Genomic DNA, 26,125 nt, shown 5'->3' on the forward strand with positions numbered 1-26,125 from the left:
CGTCGGTGCAAACAGCTCAAAAGCGATGCCTTCAGTGGTATATTCCATGACTGTCAGGTATTTTGACAGTTTTTTTTTTTTTTTTTTTTTAAATATATATAATAGTGATACGGGTCTAGTGATTTACCCAACAGTTACTATACCGGGGATTATATCACGATTTAGAACCACTGATTGGCCAATCAGCATGCAGCATTGTAACAATCCGTTTTATAATGCCTACTATGTACTATTGCCTTGTGTAAAAAGTGACAGATTACTGTATAGTACCTTCAGATGAGTTCAGGGAGCAACAGTATTGTTACTGATATAACAATACATTTGTGGCGTAAACAAGACACCAATAAGTTGTAATTGTTGCTGGGGAAAATCCTTTGCAATACATTTCTGTGCACCCATTACTAAAAGCTCACACTTCAATACATTCATTGTTTGGGCAATATTCCTGTACATCATATTGTCTTGTTTTAACAATACTGACAGATACGTAATCAAGGTAATCAGGATCTAAACAAAAATAACACCAGTGTAAGCAGTAAGCCTGAACACCTTTGCTGCAAAGGAAGACCTCTTGGCAAATCTGATAATGATCCAGACTCCCTGGCCTCTCGTATGTCCTGGAAGTGCTAATATAACCACAATAAATAACTAATTAGTGCAATGGCATGTGTTTAAAACAAAATTAAATGTGTATATTCAGAATGCTTTTATTGATGTCAGCATTTGTGGTATAAACAAGATATGTCATGATTTGTCACACAGTATCCTCTATATGTATGCCTGGGATGTTGTCTTGTAAGCCATTAAGACGGGTCTGTGCCGTTTCTGAACTGCCATGCGAGGTGGTTCGGAGATGTCATTAAATATGTCGGCTCTGTGCCGGTGTAGGCAATTCACATAGCCCAACATGCCGCTTCAATGCTTGAGCTGTAATAACTCATCTGTGTGAAAAGGGCTGCTGTGCAATAACTGCACTTTCATTTTCTTCCCATGACAGTTTAATTGCAATAGTCCTGCTGACAGTGGTTTTTATTTTTTTTTCAACATAAGAATAGCAGGCTTATATTTACAAGTTGCTTCTCAACAGGATTTACCTGGTTAAACATTTTAAATACATATTTCTAGCTCTTTGGCTATGTCAGATATTTCTGTGTAACCCCTTGTCAATAAAACATTGCTTTTCAAGAGCTTTATCCCCGAGAGCAAAAAAAGAATATCAATACAAGACCTCAATATCTCTACACAACACTAGAAAACGATGTCTTCACAAAAAACACACATTACACAGCTATAATTAAATACATCTACTCTTAAAGATGCAATATACAGACATTAAAAAATCTTATTATTTATAGTAGCAGTGAATCATTTAGTTTTCCAAATGTTATTTGTGCAGCTTTGTGACAGCATCAGCATCTCAATCTCATACTTTTAAGGCTGCATAAGAGGTGTCATTTTAGCCTTGGTTATTACCCTTTTAAAATACCCAAACCACAAAATTTGAAGCTAAGTCCTCAATGATTTCAGTTAATTAACAGTAGTAAGAAATGCTTCAAACACAGATGAGCCATATTTGGAGCGAAGTGGCACATTGTCACAAATATAAACCTCAATCACCCACCACAAGCACTACTGCACACACCCAGGACTGGTGACAGTGTAGGTATTATTGTGGGACGGATATTGTTTATAATTTGGTTTATAGTCTGTTATTATATACCCTGGGCTGTACACATTGGCGTGTACTGCCAGGGAACTATTGTTTGGTCCCCAGACCTGGAAATAAAATAAAACACATTTCTAAACACTGGATTACAATTATCTCTGTCTACTTCTTTCACGCACTGCATCACCCCTGCACCTGTCTACAATAAACCACTTTGCCGCACGTGGTGTCATATAATAGGATCATGGACCGCAACGCACTGGCAGAGCTGCTGGAGGCGCTGGATAGCAGGCGGGAGACAGAGGAGAGAAAGAGGGAGGAGAACTACACTGCGCTCATTGAACAGGTAGACTGGTTGTGTTTGAGCAGATGGCCACCACCGTGTCACAGCCGCGGGAGTTCTGGGCAAGCCAGGTGGGACCCTGCCTGATTGGGGAGGCTCAGGCAACCTACCAGGCTATGAGTGACCTCAACGCCGCCAGTTACGACCTGGTCAAGCTGGCCATTCTCTGTCGCCTCAAAATTACGGCAGAGACTCACCGGGTACGGTTCAGGGAGTACCGAAGATCCCCGGAGACACGCCCCAGGGTGGTTGCGGAGCAGTTGCGTGACCACATGGTACACTCACTGACCCCCGAGAAGAAAACCAACCTGCAAATGGGGGGAGCAGTGGTTGTGGAGCAATTCTGCCATGTGGTTGGCACTGATACCCAAGCTTGGATACGGTGCTGCAACCCCCACACCCTGGAAGGCGTCGTGAAACTGGCCGAGGATTATGAGGACTCCCTGGTCTCCGCCTGGACAGGGATACTGTCGGTGCCCGCTCTTCGGAGCAGTCAAGGCCCTCCTCTCTCTCCTCCGTCACCACCACCACCCTCAACACCGGAATGCAGACCTCCCATATCTCTGGCCCCTATGGGTAACCTTGCCTCCTCTCCATGGAGAACAAGGTTGACCCCCAGCGGGGGTATAGCTGCTACCCCGGCCTCATTGCCATACCAGCAACAAGACATGAATTTAACCAATGTTCCCTCCTTCTCCCCTATCTGTTTTAGATGGAACCAACAGGAGCACCAGGCCAGGTCATGCCCATCAGCAATGGAGTGTGACGTGGCGGCGTGCAATTGGGCATCTGGAGCGGGTAAGCATGGGGAAAATGGTTGGGAGGGGCCTTGTATTGTTAATTCAGTTTTAGGCAAGGTGACAACCCACGCATTAGTGGACACCGGCTGTGAGCAGACCTTGATTAAAGCATCTCTCTTGGCCGGTGTGTCGTGGCAGCCACAAGGCCAGGCGACGATCTCCTGCCTCCATGCCCCACCCTAAAAGTATATTTATCGGTAGGACCGATAAAACGTGACCTAGTAGTTGGTGTGGCGGAAAGGCTACCATACCCAATAATTCTGGGTCGAGACTGGCCAAATTATAGAGAATTGGTTAAATTAATGGCAGTCTTGACCGCACATGTAAACGTGGCAGACAAAAAGGAAAAGGAACGAATTGGTGAAGTGTTTCCTTTTCAAGCCAAAATGTTTTCCCCCATTTTCCGTCCTAGAAAATCGAATAAAGAGAGAAGTACTGCAAAATGGGAGGGAGCATCACTAAGACAAAGCTGGGGTCCAGTCAGAAAGCGCTCGGATGGTAACAAATGCCAGTCAAAAGGAGTCGGAACACAGTGTGACCGAGAGGGCGAGGTTACTGGGCCATCTAGGGCAGATGCTACTCCCGCCCCTCTCAATATACCGGACATGTGGTACTCAAGCGCGGACATAGTGTGGGACCAACATAATGACCCGTCACTAGTGCACGCTTGGGGGCAGGTACGGTCTATTGAAGGCAAGGATGTTGATGGCGCTGGGGCGCTAGTATATCCATACTTCAGTATCAAGAGGCAATTACTATATAGGGTAAACCTAGCAGCGGGCGCAGGACAGCCTGTAACACAATTATTGGTTCCCCCGTCTTGTCGGACCGAGGTCATGAGGCTGGCGCATGATATCCCTTTTGCGGGGCGCCTTGGAGCTGACAAGACAAGGGAGCGGATATTGGCTAAATTCTATTGGGTAGGTCTTCATACTGATGTACTGAAATATGTAGCCGCATGCCCAGACTGCCAGCGAGTAGCGCCGGGTCGAGTGCGTCCCGCCCCTTTGGTTCCACTGCCGATTATTTCCACTCCTTTTGAACGCATTGCAATGGACATAGTGGGCTCTTTGCTACCTTCTGACTCTGGGTATACGCATATATTAGTAGTGGAAGATTATGCAATGCGATACCCGGAGGCAGTTCCATTGAGGTCCACTAGTGCTGCTGCGATAGCAACAGAATTAGTGCAGATTATGACTAGAGTAGGGAAAAAAAAATCACATTAAAACTATGATATTTAAAATAAATGACTACCATTAATAATTTCCTCCCAAAAACAGCACACAGAAGCTTAATTTTAATATTTATCTTTAGGAAAAATCACCACTTTCTCCATATTATGTTTATTAACTATTAATTATAGAAAACGATTCAGTACCGTCAGGCAATCAGCTTCCAGCTCTAGCGGCTTCTAACAGACGGTAGATGCCCGCTGGAACGTCTCACCAACTGTGAATCAAATTTAAAAACAATTCGCATGGATATCGGCTTTTTTAAAATTACATTCCTGCGTATAGCTAAATTGACAACATGACAAACTACCTAAACTCTGAGTGTATTTATGTAAATTGATTTATTTGGCATGTATCAATACGGTAAATTTACCATCCTCACCTATAACACCCTATCCAAAATCTGCTGCAAAACCCTAGTACTACGAGTAATAATACAGAAAGGCATATAAACGCGGCAAATTAGCTTGAAAACCTAGAACTGCAAAGAAATGAACCAAGAACAAGGCAACAAACCAAATGGTTAGTATCTTTTTTTTTTTTTTTTAAATAGTGGCTAATTAGTTTTTTATTATTTTCTCCCCGCTTTTTTTACACACTGCAGACTTATATGCAGCCACCCAGAGCTACAGTGTCGGAGGACAACGCAGCCCTGGGCAGCTTACATGCAAGCCTGCAGGCGCCCGGCCAGACCACAGGGGTTGCTGGTGCGCGGTGAGCTGAGGACACCCTGGCCGGCCTAGCCCTCCCTCCCCAGGCGGCGCTCAGCCAATTGTGCGCCGCCCCCTGGGAGCTCCAGGTCCTCGGTCAGCAATGGAATAGCCTGGACTCGAACCGGCGATGTCCAGACTATAGGGAGCATCCTGCACTCTACGCAAATGCTTTTACTGGATGTGCCACACAGGAGCCCCCCAGTATCTGTTTTTAAGAATTGGTTAACTGAAAAGCATTTTGATACAGAATTTGAAACTGCTAGTGCGAATGTACTGAACAAGCGACTTAGACAGTTGTATGCCTCTGTAAGAAATGCAAAAAGAAACAAGTACAATGTGCAAAGTTACATCTATATCAGAGCTTGCATAAATAGGCATCTTAATAATACTCCTCACAGTAGAAACATAAATACCTTGCACAATACTGATTTTACTTCAAACAATTTATCGTTTTTATCAGATTGATTTAAAATGTGCTGGGAAGGGAAAGACAAATCTGAAAAGCATGAATTTATTTCGAAATCTAATCTAGAGAAACTTAAATCATCTGGCATCTTAAATATCAGTGAACCAAGGAGGCTTCTGTATTAAGGTTTAATATACAGTTACACTTTGCCCGTTGTGGCAGAGGTGGTCTGCGAGAGCTGCCTGCAAACCAGTGTTGCCAACTTTTCAAATCTGAAAGTTGCCAGATCGGCTTTAGAAAGTTGCTATTTTAAAGCAAAAGTCTCCAAACAATCATAGTACATAGACACACCAACAACTACACATAGTATGCAGTGGTGTAGTCCTAAATCTAAAAGTACCGGAACGCTAGGGGTGGGTGATAGAGAGCGAGTGTGCCAGTGTTATGTGAAATTGCTCCCTCAGCCCGGACTAAATTTCATACATTGAAAAGAAATATTTAGCTTTACAAAATTACATTTTAATCATTATTATTTATATGATTTACAGTTAAAGGAAAGGTTAAACACTCAGTTTCATACTTAAAGTTGGTTTGAAACATCTAGGTGATATGGTTGCGAATATCGAATGAATATCGAATTTCAAAGCAACTTTACCACTGGCGACGCCATGTTGGTTTGTTTAGAACCAGGTTCGTAGATGTTAAGCTCAGTGCTAAACAAATGACGCATTTAGGGTTGCCACCTTTGAGATACGAAAATACCGGACGCCCCATCCCCTCCTATTGTCTATTTCTTCATTTGTCTCTGCCATTGTGACTAACGTTACAGTATGCTACTTAATAGTTTCACGCTTCTTCATTCAAAGGGCTGACAAACTTAAGAGTAGCGCACACGCTCATACCAGATAACACAGCAGTGAGCACACAAGAAAAACATAATGGTACAGGGTTTTGGTGGCTTACGTTGTTACCTCGATTCTTTCTGGTGCATTTACACACCGCTGTGTTATAGTATTTGAATTTCACTCATACAAACACAACATGTTATACTAAATTGTTTATTGTAACACATTTTTTAAGAACATATCCAATAGATTAGAATGCTTAGAATTACCGGACATCTTCCAAAAAAAAAAAAAAAACAGACAGGGGGTCAAAGTAAAAATACCAGACAGTCCGGTAAAATACCGGCGGGGTGGCAACCCTAGACGCATTGACTTTCCTTGCGTATTCAAATGGGGCAGGGTATTATTGGATTTCATTTTAATAACCCTGACAATGATTCTAAAAGAACTGACAATGATACTAAAAGGATGTTGCTAATACAGGATAATCTAAACATTTTTGCTATTTTATATCTCTGCAATTCTCCAATGTCCTTGAAATCACTGGATTTGTAGCTAGTCGCTTTTGACAAAAAGTGTCGACAAGTCAGGCCTTAAAGTCGCTAGATTCAGCAAATGTTCAGCAAAAACACCATTGGTCTACAATACTATCCTCGGCTGAATTCTCTAAACAAGACTCAAAACCAACCAATCAAGCAGTGAATCCTGTTCCTGTCACTACCGCACCAGCCAATCCACTCCCTCTGAGCTAAAATGACGCTGCAATAACAAGCAGTTCAGACTCCATTGTACATGGACTGTTCAGTAATTGCTTCGTTCAATTCTCAGGCAATATCCAGTTTATAAATAGGGGTTTAAAACCCTAAGTTAAGGATATAGGAACATGAAAACTTGTTACCAATGGGTTGGTAATTTTACTTTCTATATTATTGGTGAATCATTATTTTATTTTGCTTAGTCATAAAAGGACAATATATTGCAGACTATTCACCACTTAAAACCAAATATTAAAAAGGAAGATAAGTTAGATTTGACAATTATTAACACAAATGTTTGCTGAATGCAGAATAAAGTGGTCAATTTCCAGAATAGTTTTCTCATCATTCTCACGTTTTATTAAAGTTGTATGACCCCCCCCCCCCCCCACACACACTTTCAGAACTTGTCTGACACAACCAAGAGGTGATACTTGTCATTGTTGTTTTAGACTGATAAATTACATATGAAAGAAAAACAAGTATTATTTGACACAGTTAATAACTTGTGCTGTATTTTGAATAATGACATTTACACAGGTTTTGGTACAGTGGGTGGTAAAAAAAACAGTTAAGGGTTAAACAAAGTCCTTAAATCTAGCTTTGACATACCCACTGAAAGGCACAATAGGAAATGTATTTGAATGAAAAATCTAATGCCAAAGAGCCACATGCCTGTAGCAAATGCAGTTTATTAGACAGGACCACCAGCACAGGAAGAACAATTGCCTCCCAGGTCTACTAAAACACATTGTCAGTACAGGACTTTAAATCACTGACAGCCTAGACAACTGGAGCGTTGCTGTGAAGGATACAGATTGGTACAATTAGCCCAGTGATGTATGGTGCACCCTTATTGTAGCACTTAAAAAACCTATGCGTGAACATGTTAGCACTAGCACATAACATACAATACCAAGGTCAGCATCTTATTTGGCGGCATATTCAGAATATGCAGGGCTCTACGTTTAGATTTTAAACTACTGGCCCCTTGTGCCACTGAGCTACTGTTTTTAGTGGCCCGGATGCAATTTTATCTGGCCCAATATATTTATATATTTTTTCATGATGGTTTTTATTTTCAGTATGTTTCTAACAGTGTATGGTAACCAAAGCCCAAGTCTCAAAAGAAAGTGGCTAAACAAAGCCTTTCAATATATGTTACTTCAGCCATTTAACATGCACACATTTGTGTGCTTGTCAGAAAATGAAAATACTATTAAGATTTGAAAATGTATGTGTACAAATGATACTCATTTTTTTTCACAAGTAAACATGTAACCGAGCCGTTACCATATGGTCACAGCAACACTAAAACTGAATTATAATAATCCAAATTAGGGGTGGGTCAGTGTAGTCGAATACACGACTACACAAAAATAAAACAATTAAAAAAACAAATACATTAGCTACTAGTAGAAGCAAACGCGTCTTTCTTTCATTTATTTTTTAATGCTGATGCTTAACAAATGTTATGTCCGTCTTAAACCCTTTGTTATTTGCATATTAAACGTAAGGACCCTAATTAATTATGCAATGCTTGTAATAGCAAGATTCTACAGTAATCGTATTCTGTTTGAAATTGTTGCCAATTTTATTGCCTTGTTTTTAGCTAATGTTACCAGATCCCTGCTTGAGTTACTCTGTAATGACTGTACACAGCAGCTTCTGCAGCTGTTGCTAGCCAGTCGTGAAACAGCTTCTGGGAGCATTGCACTGGCGAACTTTGAATGTGTGAACTGAAATAAAATAAAATAATGTATATAGTAAGTGCTAAAAGAAGTAATCCAAACTGGGTAACATTGAAATTAGAAAGGTAATACAACGTTATGATGAATATAAAGACATATAAATGTTAAACAGAACAACGCAGTGACTAATAAGAAAAGGCAAAATACTTGGAGTTGGAAAGGAGTTATTTTTTAACTCTGGACTGCAGTACAATGTAAAACATCTACTGCTGACATTCTGTGAATGGATGGAGTCAACATTTGCATTGACCATTAAAAGTACAACCAGGTATCCTTGTTTTGAATTATTTACAGGTTATTGAATAAACAAAGTAACATGACTAAGCCTCATCTGATGTCAGTACTTGATGGCTAGTTACACACGCATTTGCCTTTTATTCTTGGGAGCGTAAGGGACCAGAGTTCAGGTAATCAAATACACAAAAATGTTGCACCCTGTGTATTCAAATAGGAAACTATTCAAAATTCCCATCCCTAATCCTGATAATAAATACTATTAAAACAATATTCATAATACTAAATAATGACAATCCTTCTCCGAGCGTTGTCGCTTGTGTAGCCTCTTCCAAATCAGCGGCAATCTTGATGAGTGATACCAACGAGTCCTGGAAAAATTGTGAATGGCATTTTTGACCTGAACTCATCGGATCCCAGATCAAAAAGTTAGACAATTCGATCGCGTATCTGGGTGTCGATTGGGACATCTTACTGTGAGACTGGACATGATGTAAACGAAATGTTGAATTCACAACAAATATAGCTGCTGTTTTATCTGCAAGTCTGGGAAATTGACGCCAAACAAGGCAGAACATTACTTTTTTTTCACTGTCATAATAGAGCCACATGAAGCCTCCACTCTAAATGTTCGTCTTCATTTTCTTTCATAATTACTTTCTTTATGATTTATTGATTTCAGCGCTTTCCTTTTGGCTCATTGGTTGCTTAGTTGTAGAAAACCTAATTTGTAAAAGATTTGCCATGTCACAGGAACCACCAACACAGCACTTTGGTGCTTAGTCTCAGATTCTGACTGTACAAATATGACGTGTGGCGGGAAAGTTAGGATTAGTTTGTAGTTATGTTTTTAAAAAATGGTTTGTAAATTAGTTTTCAGCTTTTTGGCACACTGGCCCATTTTCCTGGATTCATGAAACGGAAGCCATGTGTAACAACAGGCCAAACTGCGATCTCTACTGGCCCTGGGCCGCCAGACCATGGTTAATGTTGAACATTGATATGGTGTAATTAAATGCTTAGTCCTTTACATTGAAAAAGTCAGAGCAATGCATCATTCTAGAATATATTTAAAAACTGAAAAGGGTGAACAATAGCATCAGTCTCTCTTAAGATGCCTCCTTTCTTCAGGGATGTACCCAGTACCTGACAGCGGGTTATGGTACATAGAACACTGCTATTGATCCATAATTCAAAAAACTAAATAAAAACAAACCTAATTGCTAGTTGAAAAGCATGACATTTTCCTTGAGTTCAATAAATACTTGACATGACATATAAAACAAACAGTAGGTGTCTGTTGAAAACAGTTGGCAGTGTTTGAATCTGAAAACACATTAAATACACCACTGCTGGCACAATTGATATTTATTCCCATTTAGTAATTCATAATTTGTACTGTTTTGGTTTTTAGTTGCAGTTTATTTTATTTAGGACAGAATGAAAATAAACTGTCCCTCCTCTGAAAGCAAATAAACAATACATATTATCATAATGTAAGAAATAATTTCTGACATTAGTCAAGAGGAGGGAGTTTAGGAGTTATACTGGAGCATGGCAGGGGAGAGAGTTTTAGAGTAGACGACAGCAAATATACATTATCAGGGTGTGGCATGGGATTGCATTAGTTCTGGTCGGGGTGCTCTCTCATTTGGCCTGCTCGGGAAGAGTAGAGAACCAAGCCTGTGCTCCAGTTGTGATTTCTGCCGTGCCCTGCAATGAAGGTGCCCATGGTGAGATGCTCCACGGCTGATTCACGATAGAGTGGATGCAACAGATACTACTGTAGGGGACTTAAAATAAGGGTGTATTTTCGTAATGTTCTATATTTACTGCCTAAATTGCAAGGATGTTAAAACACAAAACACATTTAAATGAAAAAAAAAAAATTAAAAAAGCTGCTAAATATTAGACTAATTGCTAAAAAATGATTAATTACCACTAAATTCCACAAAAACACATTGCATAGCCAAAAGAAGGGTCTAGCTTCTGAATCATCTTTAGACACATCAGTACACAGACAGCATAACAGATTACAATAAATCATACAAATTTCAGCCATAATAAGATACATGCAGATATCTGTTTAATGAAACATCCTGCAGTGTGCTTACCTGACAGAGAAAAACTGATCAGTCTTCGACTCCCTTGACTCTGTGCCACTTCTTCACTGGTGATGGGTTTAAAGACCTGCATAGAAAAGGGAGAATATCAGTTTGGCTTATGAGATGCCTCCCTCTCCAAACAAGTACATAAGAATCCATTACGGTCATACAGCAAATGCCTGAATCAATACCATGCATCCATTAGAGCACTATTGATCAAAACATACAGGAAATGGCCTTGCTGAAGAACTGGATCCTCCCCCCAGGAGCACCTTTTGGTAGTTGATTTCATCATGTCCTTTTTTTTTTTGCAAAAGCAGAGAATATTTTAACGAAGGCTTAAATTGCTATTAATGAATTAATCAACAGAAACAAGTAAGCAGCATGTGCCATTTTTACAGCGCAGTTCAGTGATCAGGATTGTTCAAATTAGCTGCAAAAAAATTAGATGCAAATCGCTTGTTTTTCAAAAATAACAGAAACCCAGCCATGCAGATCTCCTTTCTTTTTGATTACTTGTATACATAAATCAAAATCCATGTTTGGATTGGGTATAAAAATGCTACATAAGGACAGATTATTTTACAAAGGAGTTTGTAATCTTTAACTGAGGCTTATAAATGACCATATTGTAAAGAGAATTATCAGCAGGTAGACAGAAGTACCTCAAAACACTCCAGTGTTTAAATAATAATGCCCTCTAATGGAGAACATATTTATGCTTATGATCTATTCAATTAACAAAGTTGAATGAATGTATTTACTGTATGCGTCAGTGGATCTTAGTAATTGGAAGTCCCTTCTATAAAAAGTACTAACGTGTCATCTACTTTAGAGGGCAATTAGAAAGATAATGCTCAAAAGCTCTCGTACAGAAAGAAGGTGCTTGTTTAAATAATTGATCAAATGTCTTGTGAGACAGGAGTAGTATGTTTTATATATATATTATTAAGAAGTGTGTTTGTACAAATGTGAAAGATTCACCTTTAATCCATTGGTTATTTAAAATAAAATCACAAAGTTATTTACTTCTAGTAACATAACCTGAAAATGTAATCTACCGTGTATTTCTTCAAATTTAAGATGCCCTCGAATTTAAGACGCAGCCCAAATTTCCCACCCTCAATTTGAGGAAAAAATAAATCATCAAATAAAGATACAACCTCAGTTACGCATACGGAGGCAGTTTGGGGCCGTCTGCTATCACAAAGAGCATTATAGTTTTCTCCCAATTTGTGAACTGTGGTATTGCTTGCAATGTCGAAAAATATGGGGGTCTGATCAGCATTTCCAATATGTCCGAGCTGGTGCTGTTTGTTAGAAACGCTGAAATTGTAAAACTTTCTCTTTGAATTCCTCAGGAAGCTAATGACGCTTCTTTGAAAATGGCTGCCTGCATGTCAAGAATGATTTGAAATTGGGCAGTAACGCTTTGTTCATCTTTTCTGGGCAGTAAGTCACGTTGCTGCTTGTGTATTCGGGCAGTGACGGCTTTGTTCGTCTTTTCTCAGCAGTAAGTCACGTTGCTGCTTGTGTATTAGGGCAGTGATGGCTTTGTTCGTCTTTTCTCAGCAGTAAGTCACGTTGCTGCTTGTGTATTCGGGCAGTGACGGCTTTGTTCGTATTTTCTCAGCAGTAAGTCACATTGCTGCTTGTGTATTTGGGCAGTGACGGCTTTGTTCGTCTTTTCTTGGCAGTAAGTCACGTTGCTGCTTGTGTATTAGGGCAGTGATGGCTTTGTTCGTCTTTTCTCGGCAGTAAGTCACGTTGCTGCTTGTGTATTCAGGCAGTGATGGCTTTGTTCGTCTTTTCTCGGCAGTAAGTCACGTTGCTGCTTGTGTATTCGGGCAGTGACGGCTTTGTTCGTCTTTTATCGGCAGTAAGTCACGTTGCTGTTTGTGTACTCAGGTAGTCACGTCTTTTGTTGACGATTTTAATACACACGTCACTATACTGTACTCGAATTTAAGACGCAGGCTATTTTTGAGAAGAAAACAATGGTTTAAAAAGTGTGTTTTAAATACAAAGGAATATGGTAATTATTTGAATATGGTGACCTTAATCCTTATTACACAGCTTGACAATAAAAAGTTGAAAATCTTGTATTTTGATAATACATTTGCTATTTTCATATTTTTCTTTTAAACATAAGCAGAAACTAAACAATCTTATCTTCCCTGTTTGCCCAATAAGGCATCACTGTAGGATGGGTTATATATAGGGACCACAGGCTGACCGTTGGGGGGGCAGCATGTGTGCATACCCCTGTTATAGATGGTTCAAAAATACCAATATTGGTAAAGGTGTCTTGTCCCATACAGATTTAACATCACTTGTCACATAATTCTGTTACTACCCATATTGAAAAAATCTGTATGTTTTTTTGTTAATCTAATCAAAAACATTATTTGGAAAAGGCTTTTACCAGCTTAATCTTCCCCAGAGCCATCTTAGCACTTTGCTTTCAGAGCTTTCAGATTCTTTAAGTGCAATAAATGTGCTGCTTTCTCCCTGTGCATATAAGCATCATGTTGGAATGGTTATGGAATTACAAATGGTGAATGACACAACATTTTTAAGAGGGCATCTTGCACATTTTTAGATTTACACTTCCATTTACAAGGCTTACACTGTAAGATCGACACATTATTATCCGGAAGCAATTAAACGCTTATGTGATGCGTTGAAAACATACTTGCAGATTGCAACATCTTGTATTCATGATACAACCTTGCAATGAAAGACAAGCCAGACAGATGTGCTGGTGATTGCATTTTCAGCACTATCAATACGAGTGTTTTTGAAATTAACAACAGCAGCAATGTATTTGCTTCAGTAGCTGTACCACAAGAAACCCAGTTATTCTGTATCTTCTTTTATACCACTACTGAACATTTCTACAGCTAAAAAAATGTGCATCTTTCTCAGTATAGCATTAAAAAAAAATACTAGTCTACATTTGCAAAAAAAAAAGAACTACTTCCATCTGTTTCATCATAACATTCCAATTTTCAACTCCTACAGCTGGCCGTAGAGACAGATCTACCACTTATGAGCCGGAGGTCTTAAACAACCCAATCAGTGCTAAGGGAGGTTACTATTCGTGGAATAATGCTCTGTACACAAAGAAGATTCAGCAAATAACCTCTCTTTGTTACCTGAATACTATGATCGTGTTAATGTATTTAAAAAAAGTAAACCAGGCTACGATAACACAGTGTAACAATTATTATTATTTTTTTGTTCCTGGGTAGTAAGTGTTATTTCCTAATTGCTTATGCCTCAAAAGTATAGAAAATGGCTATTATTCCCCACAAACTTTGCTTTTGTGACCAGGACAGCGATATTTTGAAATTTACCTATTTTCCAGAACATTCCAGATAGATTCAGTGCTGAGTAAACTTGGAGTAACTTCTAGAACTTTCCAGTAATATAAATAGTAGTATAAATACAGGGGCCTTAAGCCCACCAGTTCAGTTTAGTTCCAGCTGCCTAAGTAGATACATATCTGCATTTTTCTGAGATGGCATCAAGGTCATAGGAGACTTAAAAATGGTGGCATTCCTGATGGGTCTCCGAGGCGGTTTTACCAAGTTTCCCTGCTATCTTTGCCTTTGGGACAGCAGGGACACCAAGGCGCACTACCACAGGCGGGACTGGCCACAGCGGACCGAGTTCTCTGTGGGGAGGAACAACGTCAAGTGGGAGCCTTCAAGACTTCTTCCCTAAGCTGTCTGAGGCAAAGGTCAAAGCCGGTGTCTTCGTCGGACCACAGATAAAGAAGATCCTGGAGTGCAATGAATTCCCGAAGAAGCTCACTAGTAAGGAGAAAGCGGCTTGGAACAGCTTTGTCGCAGTGGTTCGGGGCTTCCTGGGCAATCACAAGGCCGAAAACTATGTGGAGCTGGTTGAGACTCTGGTGAAGAACTACGGCACAATGGGCTGTAAGATGTCCCTCAAAGTCCATATCCTTGATGCTCATCTTGATAAATTCAAGGAGAACATGGGAGCGTACTCGGAGGAGCAAGGCGAGCGCTTCCACCAGGATATACTGGACTTTGAACACCGCTACCAAGGACAGTATAACGAGAACATGATGGGAGACTACATTTGGGGGCTGATTCGTGAAAGTGATTTACAGTATAATCGTAAATCTCGAAAAACTACTCACTTCTAAATCTTCTGTAGTCATTTTTGTATTACTTTAGTATAAATACATGTTAATTTGGATTCATATGTTGTTTTTTTCTGACTTTATGTGAACGAAAAGACACAAATTCGCCCGTTTTCTCATTGGAAATAGGTACATTTCAAAATATCACTGTCCTGGTCACAAAAGCAAAGTTTGTGGGGAATAATAGCCATTTTCTATACTTTTGAGACATAAGCAATTAGGAAATAACACTTACTACCCAGGAACAAAAATTGTGTTACATAGTGTAATATTAGATGAATCACTTGCAGGAATTCTATTTAACAGAAAAATGTTACCATCTAGAGTGTAAACGCTGCTTGTTGTAACATCTGGGATATATAGTATTCAGTAGATTGTGGCAGATCTAAATACTGTAGTCCTTTAACTCACTAAAAAAAACCCTCCCTGACTGTGGCAGGATGGCTTGCAGTGGTGAGGTGTGGTGACGTCACGGACCAGGAAGTAACAGAACCAAAACAGTGGATGGGCGGGTGAAAGCTGAAACGCTACGGCGTTCAGCTGCTTTTATTAAATCATAAACCAAAATATTTAAACAAACAAAACACCACAAAACAAAAGGGCACATTGGCCAAACAAATAAAAATAAACAAATCGGCAGATATTTAGCAGTTGTTTCTCTTATTCGCCTCGCTCGCTCCGCTCCCCGTACTCTCCTCTGTACACTCAACCCCGCAGCACGGACAGCTGCAGGTTCTTATACTCTGGCCGAGGGGTTAACTAGCTGTTAATTATCTTATTACCCCTCGGCCACAGTCTGCACGAGTTTAGTAAGGATGCATGACTGTCAGCTAGTTAAATAATCAGTAGCTGATCAGTCACGCATCCTCACAAGGTTTTAAATTATAAAAACAATAACAAATACGCAGCGCTTTTATCTGTGCTGCAAACAAAAATACAAATAATAATAAATAAATATATAGGGGCAGGACACTCCGCCACACTGACAAATGATATATTGTGACAGAGATGCAGTACTGGATTGGTAGATATTGAATTTTAAACTGTGGTACACACATTTATATAATCTCAGTGGGGTATTTCAATCATTTTGAAAGACCTCACTATGTGTTACAATGGGAAAATACTGCCTAAAAAACAATACTGTATTTTTGTGTGAATATCCTGGGTAAGCTTTTCACCCTAAAGGTCAGAGAACCAGAAACCCCACAAATGTATTTGTCACTCTGAGACTGGGGTTGATATCAGCTTGTATCATACAGTACCTTACAGAATATGTTATAGATAATATAAACTTGTGGGCTTCCTGGGTGTCTATAGTCTTATATTGGATGTTTCGGATTGAATCTGGCTATAATCCAATAAACTTTCAATTTATATGAATGTACATGCACTCATTCACTTTCTCACCTAAAGCAGTCCAAAAGCATTACATCAGCACTTTATGCCGTATCCTCCTAATGTGTGTGCACAAAACATGCTGTAAAGAGAGGTCAGAAGTGACTCAAGTTACGTGGGGATCTACAGTAAACGTAATTGATTATTAACTGACAATACAGATAGCAGCCTCCTCTCCTTAAGAATGCACAGCACGACTGCAGCATTGAAAAAATAACAACATGTGACTGTGTTAGCCATATAACGCAATTGCTATGATCATATTTGAAACAATGTACAAATTGTATTAATGGTAAAAGTGTAAACCTATCATTCACTTTCAGATTGTGAGTGGATTTGTGATAGTGTGACCAGCTTGCAGTGAAGAAACAGGCTGGAGACTCTGTTTGCATTTGCAAATCAAGCGGTTCCTTTTATTTTCCCCACACAGGAGTAAAGAAACAAATACCAAAATAAATGAATAAACAAACAAAATAAACCTAGCGCTTTTTAAACCTAACTATGTTTTTTCTTGTTCCTGCCTACAGGACGGCTAAGGGTTTACCTGACAAGAAAACAATTTCACAGTGGTCGTGACACACACAGTAATCCCCGACAGATGGTATTACACAGTGTATGTGTAGAACACAGGTCTTACTCGTTCGTTTCAACTCTCTTCAGCGATGTCAAACACGCTTCCACTACACCAGGGGTGGGGAACCCTGGTCCTGGAGGGCTGGTGTCCCTCCTGCTTTTTGTTCCAACTGTGCCCTAAATTACTTAATTGGACCAATTATTAACCAATTCTTGGTCTAATTAAGTATTTAGGGCACAGTTGGAACAAAAACCAGGAGGGACACCGACCCTCCAGGAACATGGGTTCCCCACCCCTGCACTACACCCTCTATGAGGCTCACATACCAGCCCTTTTTACACAGATGTCAATCGACTTAACAAGCAATTAAACCATCCCAGATTTATTTAACATCTGATTACAATTGATCATTGTCTCATTAGGTAAACAAGTACTTTTACGCACACCCAGATTAACTGGAGTTAGTGGCATCTAGTGGAGAAACAGAACATTATACTTAGAACCCATTTACCCAGTCAGGAAACAGAGCTCTTTTCATTCTTAAACTTATGTATGCATTTTGAACCACTTCACCACATACCCCTCCCCTCTGCTTTTAACCACGGGTTGGAGCGTAACAGTTTATCCAGCATGTACCCTGGACAATCCGTCCGCATTCCCATTGTTTTTTACCACTGTGGTGTTCAATGGTGAACATGTACGGCTACAACGAAAGGAACCACTGGGTGCTCCTCCCCTTCAACTACTTGTGACAGGTCTGCCCCTATGCCGATGTAAAAGGGATCCATCTGTAGAACAAACTTGTCTTTAAAGTCAGGCACAATTAACACCGGGTCACTACACAAAATGTTACCGAGAGTCCTGAAGGCTTGTTCAGCTTGCTCTGTCCACCTAACCGTATTTGGCTTTTTATTACGGATCAGTTCTGTTAGGGGGGAAGCTATTGTGGCGAAAGCTGGAATTAATCTTCTGTAGTATCCTACGATACCTAAAAAAGCCTGCACCTGTTTTTTGTTAACAGGTCGGGGTCAGTTCCTAATGGCCTTGACTTGATTTATTTGGGGTTTGCTAAACCATTACCCACCACATAACCTAAATAGTGAGCCTCAGCTAAGCCGACATAACATTTTTCAGGATTTGCTGTGAGTCCTTACTGCTTTACCTAAAATGAGACTAACTACACACAGAAACTTCCTGCAAGTATTGCATACGATTAATGCATATTAAGGCTACATAAAAAGAGAGGTAAGCCATGATATTGAGTTGAAATATATATGTGCATGTGATTAGACAACAAATATCTTTCTGTGTAATGTTAGTTAAAAGCTGTTCAAGAAATAATTAAGCAAAGCTATTTTAGAGAATGTCTTCTATGTAATACTATAGGAGTTACTGTGTCACATTATATATATATATATATATATATATATATATATATATATATATATATATATACACCTTTGTGAACCAATCGATATCCTTGAACTATTTCATATAGTCCCAATCATTTTGCATAGCAGTTCTTATTTTCCACACTTGGTTAATCATGTTCCATTACACAGCTATGTCCCTTTACATAGTTGGTATGTCAGCAATTTGTATACACTTGAGAATTTTCCAGGCCTCAGTGATATTGAGCATGCAGACTAGGCATTTTGCAATATCAAAGATGATGACTTGTGAAACAAAACTGTAGAAAACATCATAGATTTTTTTAAAACAGAGTTTATCACACGTAAAAAGGGTTGCTTTTCCTTGAAATTGTGATACTGGCTGGAATACAGATTGGTCTGTAACCAATGACATCTGTCAGAATCAGATTTATGATTTGCACTTAAAGCAAAAATATAAATGAATTAGATTAATGTTTCAGTTAATTTTAGAGCCTCTTGCATCTCGCTGCAGTGCAGATACTGGCTGTTGCTGGCATCCACACCCTGGAGCTCAACAGATTTAGAGCTTACGCAGCAGCACTGTAAATCACATCTGGCCCAGGAATCCCTTACAGATCACTAGAGACTGAAACATATTACTGTTATTTACAACTCACTGCTCTGTGGAATCTGTTTACAAATGTAGTCCTTTTGCTTTTAATTTGCTTTTTTAAAAGGCTTTTATTTAATTTATTTATTTTTTGATTAATTAAAAAAAAGGTATGCTTGAGTGTTCAACTACTTATTTATTGATTTCAAAATTCCCTGTTGGGGACACCACTCAATTACATCTAGGTTACGTTGACGGCCTATTTGAGATGGAGCAGGGAATTAGACAAAAAGGTCCAATTACTTTCTGAATGTCTCCCAGTGAATTTAGAAATTGTATTTGTATTGCACCTTCACACAGCACTTTACATAAACTGTACAACAGAATCACTGAGCAAACAGTAAAGAGCAGTAACCTCTGGCACAGAAAGAACACAACTGGTTTGAGCTTGCACACCACTCAACAATTATATTTTGCATATATTTCTGGAACGAAGATAAGGGGAATCCATCAAACTGTAAGCTCACTCTGTCCGCATGCATAAAGTATGCCTTTACTCATGGACAAGTGGAGACTCTTTCTTACCTTTATAAGTAAGATCATGTTCACATAAACACGTGTGAAGCAAAACTCATGCTTTAATCTTTAGTGTATAATTAGTTAAGTCTGTCCAATATATTGACTTATATTGCACAAAACACATCTATTATTATTTGTTCATTTAGCAGACTTACAGACTGGATCTAAAAATTCAGTAACATTTATGTTCAATAAAGATAAAGATTAATAGATGTTGTACATTCTGTCAATAGGCAAAATGACATAGAGCTGTATTTATCAAGGTATTTACACCAAAATGCACTTTGCTAATTTTTGGTTAAAGGAAAATCAAACTGTTATTCTTTCAAAACAGCTCAGGTATACTTGTGTTTTTATTTGTCTGTTTTTTTTTTTTTTTGCATTGATATATTTTATTGCCATCGATTAGATTTTCTTATAAACATAAAATACAGTCAATTCCTGTTAATATGAATTTGAAGGCACAAGCAAAACAAGTGTCATCAGTATTATCATATTATCAGGAATCTAAAGCCAAATGCATACCGTCAGTTTGTGACCCCTGGTCCTTGTTTCTTTTTTCAGGGGTGGATTCCATGCATGTTTTTTTTTTAGTTCGAGAAAAATGTCTCGTGTAAAATGCTTCAAGAAGCTGCTGAGATTCTGGGATCAATAAGCTACTAACAACCAAACAAGCAAGATGGGCCGAATGGCCACCTCTCGTTTTCTTATGTTCTTATGAGAGCCTAAGAGGACTGAAGGTTAATGATTCCAATTTTATTTCAGAGAACCATGGTTATGATAATAACCCAACGTTCCCTATGAAGTACGAAATGTAACCATTACCGAATGTGTGAGTGTACCAAAGCCGTCGCCGTCGTTTTATTTTTCTTAAAAATATTTCCCAACATAAAGCCAATGTCACCTTACAAAAATTGATTTTGAGTTTCAGTGTTTTAAAATAAAATATCAAACAGAACGAAATTTCAATGTACCATTTGTAATTCAGTAATATGAGAGAATTGGTCAGGGGTCTGAATACTTTTGCAAGGCACTGTATATATATATATATATATATATATATATATATATATATATATATATATATATATATATAATATAGATAAATAAATAAATAAAGCAACATACCTAAAGAAAATCAAACAACCCTCTGGTGGCCAAGGTGCGTCACAAAGATAATTCTTCCTTTGCATATGATTCTCCACGTACCTTACAGGTTTTGCGATTCTCTGACAATGTTGTATAAATTATGAATCATGTATCTATTTCCCTGGTCTCTCTCATTCATTTTACATTGTGAGAATATTCCTAATGGCTCCTGCATAACCGGTAAAAACTAAAATAGCTTTGTCTGCTAGTGGTTTCTCACAGCTAAAACATAAGCATAATACAACTCGCCAGACACAGCAACACAAATAGAAGGATATCCTATTTATTGATTTTGTTTAAAGATTTAAAAATGTTTTAAAAATGTGAAGAAATCTTTTTTTTTTTATACAAATTCTAGATGTAATAATCATTTGTAAAAGCAATGGAAGCTTACTTGTGCGATGTCATGTGAAGTGTAGACATAAATCTTAAAATAGCTCATGCCTTCTAATAATACAGTGGGGCACTTAAGCTCTTAACTGAGACCTGGAACACCCTGTAACTAAACTAATTACTGGAAGTGTTCAGTGCTGGAAGAAATACAGTTATTGATGAAGCACAGGCTAAGGAAAGCAATTGATTGTTTCTTGACTACTAGAGATTAAAAGGTTGCATGTGCTACTAAAGCTTAACCACAGAGATGAAAGCATTTTCATTTTCCACCCTGACTTGATAGAAAGAATTACGTTATCCTGCATGAGAACATCAAGAAATAGGCTTCTGTACAAGGAATTGAGGTATGGAATCGGAATTGCCTGCTGACCCCAGAGACACATAGCTCTTAAAGTATTTTGCTGCTGGGTTCTCTTTCACTAAATCTGCAGCACAGCAACGAGGCCATTTTTGTTTGCAAACCAGTATGCAATTCCTGAAAAAATAACATTTACATTTCCCTGATAATGATTTAGCATAGTGCATTTGCAAAGTGGTTTTTCAGTTTACCATTCTTCACCAATGCATATACTGTGCATCGTGGTCACCTGTTTAGTTGTAATGCTTCTGCTCCTACACTTTGCTATGCATAGTGCCATGGCATACCACAGAAAACAATTACAAGAGTAAAAGCTACACCTCATACTTTTCAAACTTTTCTATGTTGTGAGCTCTACGTCTATGCTGTGAGCTTCCCAGAAAGGTCACTTTTAGCTACAGTGCATCCAGAAGTTAAATAATTTTTTTTTACATATTGGTTTCCCAGGAGTGCCAATCCAAAAAGCCAAAAATATGTTTCCCAGAACATAGCATTTTAGGTTATTTATCATCCAGTTCTTCTTAAAATAACTAGGTCAGTCATCCATGAATAATCATATCATACATCTTTTCTTGCTGTAAGTGTCTTATCATAGAATACACTTTTCATTATTTCATATAAGATCGAAAGGATTATAAAAACACTGTATTGTCGATGTCCTGAGGTTAAAATAATGTAGCAGTGAAACAGTTAATTTTCCTCGACAACACCTGTAATAGAACTAACTGATAGAATTATACAAAACAGCTCCATGCCAACGTTAAAGACAGTAGAAAGTGTGAGGTCTTTATCACTGATAACCAGAGGGGTCAGTGAAATGGTTAGTTTTCAGTAGACAATACTGATAATGGAACTTAACAAAGAAAACACAGTTACGTACCAAACATTAGGACAATGGGCTTTCTAAAAGTTTTCTGTTCATAAATACCTCACTTCGTGTTACTTATTTGTGTACGATCTTGCATTGTGTATGCGCAGTGAAGGAATTGATACTTTCACATCTGTCGTCTTTTCGCTTAATATTCATGGTTCGTAAATGTAATTATAAATATGCCCCTTGCTAAATCTGAATTGTTCGCACTGTTGCAGTACCTTTGAGAGGTCCAAAGTTTGGCATCTCTATCTGTATTAGGAATGAATTCACTTGCCACATACTTGGCACATGCATGCTGCTACAGCGTGTTTACTGTACTAACACATTGTGGCAGCATCCACAAGGACATAGCCTACTTAAAATAGATGGACTATCAGTTTTCTGTTTCACACAATCAGCAGCCATTTAAGTTAGCATTAAATAGACATAGATACAATCAATGCTACACTGACAAATTATTATGTATAACTGGCATTTCTTTGAGCAGGTGCTCTTTCAGACAACAAAACCTAAAAAGCTTGATACCATTCACAAACAGACAAAACAGACAAAAAGCACCTGCACCATTCTTTCCACTGCAGTGTTTTTCAGCGCCTCCAACTCCATAACGACTACTTTTCTCACTGCATACAAGTTACAACATACAACTAACCAATACCACTTGTCGCCCTAACCACAAACTGTTTCCATTGCTAACAGAGGTGAAGTTACTTAAGCCTACTTAAATAAAAAATCTACTGAATACCACACAACTCACTTATTATTTTACACTTGTGAGGAATAATGAAAAAATACTACAAAACCTTTTTTATACCTTGACAGTCGTCATGCATTTCAACCTAAATATCTTCATACACAACATAGATGTAATCCATTTAATCTGAGACAATATCTTTTTTATTTATTAAAACGGCACTGACATAAAGCAAAGTTGAAAACGTGCCTATAAAACGTTAAGAAGCCTAATTCTTTGCCAGTATTTTAGAGAAATAAGTCACTTGAGTTTGCTATCAAGAAAACTAAAATAAACACATGTTAATGTGTGTTTACAGGATCTACTTGTGTCTATATACAAAATACACACTTATATTTTCTTTCATTGTTTTTTGTTAGTTTTATTTATTTATTTATTTTATTAAATTTGTTTCTGTTTGTATTGGTTCAACGGGCCATAATGAAAACAATGCTGCTTCCATTGGCCCCCCATTCGAAATAAGATGGTTACCATGACAACAAGCTTAAACCAATCTAAAACGTCCTGGATGTAGAAAAATAAAATGTTTTAATTTGAGATGCAAGCTCCATCCAAGACTTTTTTTTTTACGAACAGTCCAAAAGCACGAAAACATTGTACAAGCTCCAAAAGGATTGTTCGAGGCTGTTCAAATTCTGCTGCAGCTCTAATGTTGTGCATTCCTCAAAAATAAAGTAAAAGAAACCCAGCAACTCACATATTAAACATCATCAAAAATAAACACTGAAAATGAAAAACCTCATTTATATTTGTGGCAGAGCACGGCTCTGCCCTTGGAAATATTGGCAATGATGGGGTTAAATTCACCTCCCTGCCAAGGTTTATTGTGTCAGGTGGGAATAATTAGCAATCAATTAACACCCAGTCACCTGACATAAAAGGAGGCCTCAGCTCCTCAGTAGAGAGAGGTAGCCGAGGAAGCAAGTGTGATTTTTCATTGTGTGCCAATTTTTTGGAAATCTTGCAATCTAGTGAAGGCAAAGCTCAGCCTAGAAGCCTTTACAAAGTTTTACTTTGTGTTTATTGTTTGTGTTTAAGAACCTTTTTGTTTGGCCCTTGTGCTTGTTTATTTTGTGTCTTTTATTTAATAAAAGTATTTTGTTTGAACTGCAGTCTGTCTCTGGGCCTCATCCCTTGCGCCATCTTGTCACAATATTATAAAATATTAAAACAGCATTCAAATTTGTATTCTAATAAATGGACACTCATTATGAAGTGACACATGAAATTATCATTGTTATCTTTTTTCTGGTGTTTATTTCGTTATATTATAATGCATATTTGTAAGTATTTCTAATGTCTATCATCTCTTGGAAATGAACCTGATGGAAAAAACATGCAGCATGTTTGCTTACCCAAGCAGATTTGTTCACAGAACGTAAAAATTGCACTATTTGGCAGTAGAACATTTCCACAGACACAGGATGCTGCGAAAGAGCAAGACTAATAGGGTTTGCTTTGTGTGCCTGAGTGGATTTTGTGGATGATGAAAAGATAAAGATCCAGTTCTACATGTAGTTCCCCCCCACCCGTCTTCTTTGTGACTCTGTTCCTCTCCTTGCGCATCCAGTAAAGGCACTCCGCGCGGAGTGCAGGATGTGCCCTACAGCCGACCGTGACCGGGAGTTCCTAGGGGGCGGCGCACAATTGGCTGAGCGCTGCCCGGGTAGGGAGGGCTTAGGTCGGCAGGGGAATCCACTGCTCACCGCGCATCAGCGACCCCTGTGGCCGATAGGGCGCCTGTGGCTCTGCAGCGGAGCCGCCAGATCTGTGTTGTGCTCCGGCACTATAGGTCTGGTGGCATCGATGTGGATCTGCAGTGCGAAAAATGACGGTTTGGCAGGAGCATGTTTCGGAGGACGCGTGTTCCAGTCGACGGGGGGGGGGGGGGGTTGCGAGCGGTGAGCCGAGGATACAGATAATAATTGGGCATACTAAATTGGGGAGAAAACCAGGGTAAAAAATTGGCGACGACAAATTTAAAAAAAAAATAAATAAATATGTGGTCCTTATACTGTACATTGCCTTCTGCTGTACTATCCTATGTCACAATAATGCCATTAGACTTGTAGAACAGCATCATATTTAAATAAGAGCTTGAAACGTGTTTACTGGGCTTCCTCTCAACACCTGATAACCCTGTAATTACAGCAATCCATTGTGATTAAGTACAGTGTGTCATTTCTCTCTACTGTACTACAGCGCCATCTATTGACTATAATTTACTATGTCGCTGTACAACCAAACCCTCAACCCATATGCAAAGGTGGATTACATGTCATCAATCCATTCATGCCAACACTACTGTGTTGAATTCAATAACTTGCATCATATCGTATTTGTTAATGTTTATCTAAACAACAATCACATGTAAATAAATAAATAAAAATTCTGATGAAGCAATAGATTAAACAGTTAATTAATTTAACTATTCAATCATTAATCCATCCCTGGCCCAACATCCTTCTGTTTACTTAGTCTTCCAGTGTTCCAGAAGTTATCCTTCTGTGAACACTACTTTATCACTAAGTAGAATTGTTTGTTTCAACAGGCAGATCTTTTTTGTTTGAGTTTGTATGTATAAACACATCTACTATATCCTTAAAATAAGCACTGTGTTTCCTGAAATTATACCTCAAGTGACCCCTTAAAATTGAAATTCACAGCATACAACTCTGAAATGAAACATTACTCATTTGGTCTCAGTTTCAAGGTTTGGGTAAAAGGACACGATTCACATGCACCTTTAGTGAACAAGGGTGTTTAATTACACCCCATTTAAATATTTCTCTCACAAAACAGTTAAGCAACCCCTTAACATCACAGTAAAACTAATGAGATAAGAGGTAGATTATTAAAAATAGAAGAATGATGGCGAAAGTATTGTGTTATGGGTGGTGGTGTCTCAGTGGAACGGCACAGGCTATTTCCTTCTGGATTATTCCCAGCCAGGCTGGGTATGCGTTTCAACTAGGGACGCACCGAATCCAAGTTTTTGGGATTGGGCCGAATACCAAATCCATCTCAAAAGATTCG

General features: G+C 38.7%; 1 protein-coding gene across 3 annotated transcripts in view; it reads right to left on the reverse strand.

The window, feature by feature from the left end:
* Positions 1-26,125, reverse strand: part of LOC117435482 (E3 ubiquitin-protein ligase HECW1) — a 189,535-nt gene that overhangs the window by 92,386 nt on the left and 71,024 nt on the right. For all 3 annotated transcript variants that reach the window (XM_059014511.1, XM_059014498.1, XM_034058677.3), the window contains one exon: positions 10,863-10,938. In XM_059014511.1, the coding sequence (XP_058870494.1) occupies positions 10,863-10,938 (76 nt within the window). The remainder of the gene's footprint in view (positions 1-10,862; positions 10,939-26,125) is intronic.

The sequence above is a fragment of the Acipenser ruthenus genome, chromosome 3 (genome assembly GCF_902713425.1).
Source record: "Acipenser ruthenus chromosome 3, fAciRut3.2 maternal haplotype, whole genome shotgun sequence".
In the NCBI taxonomy this organism is placed as follows: Eukaryota; Metazoa; Chordata; class Actinopteri; order Acipenseriformes; family Acipenseridae; genus Acipenser; species Acipenser ruthenus.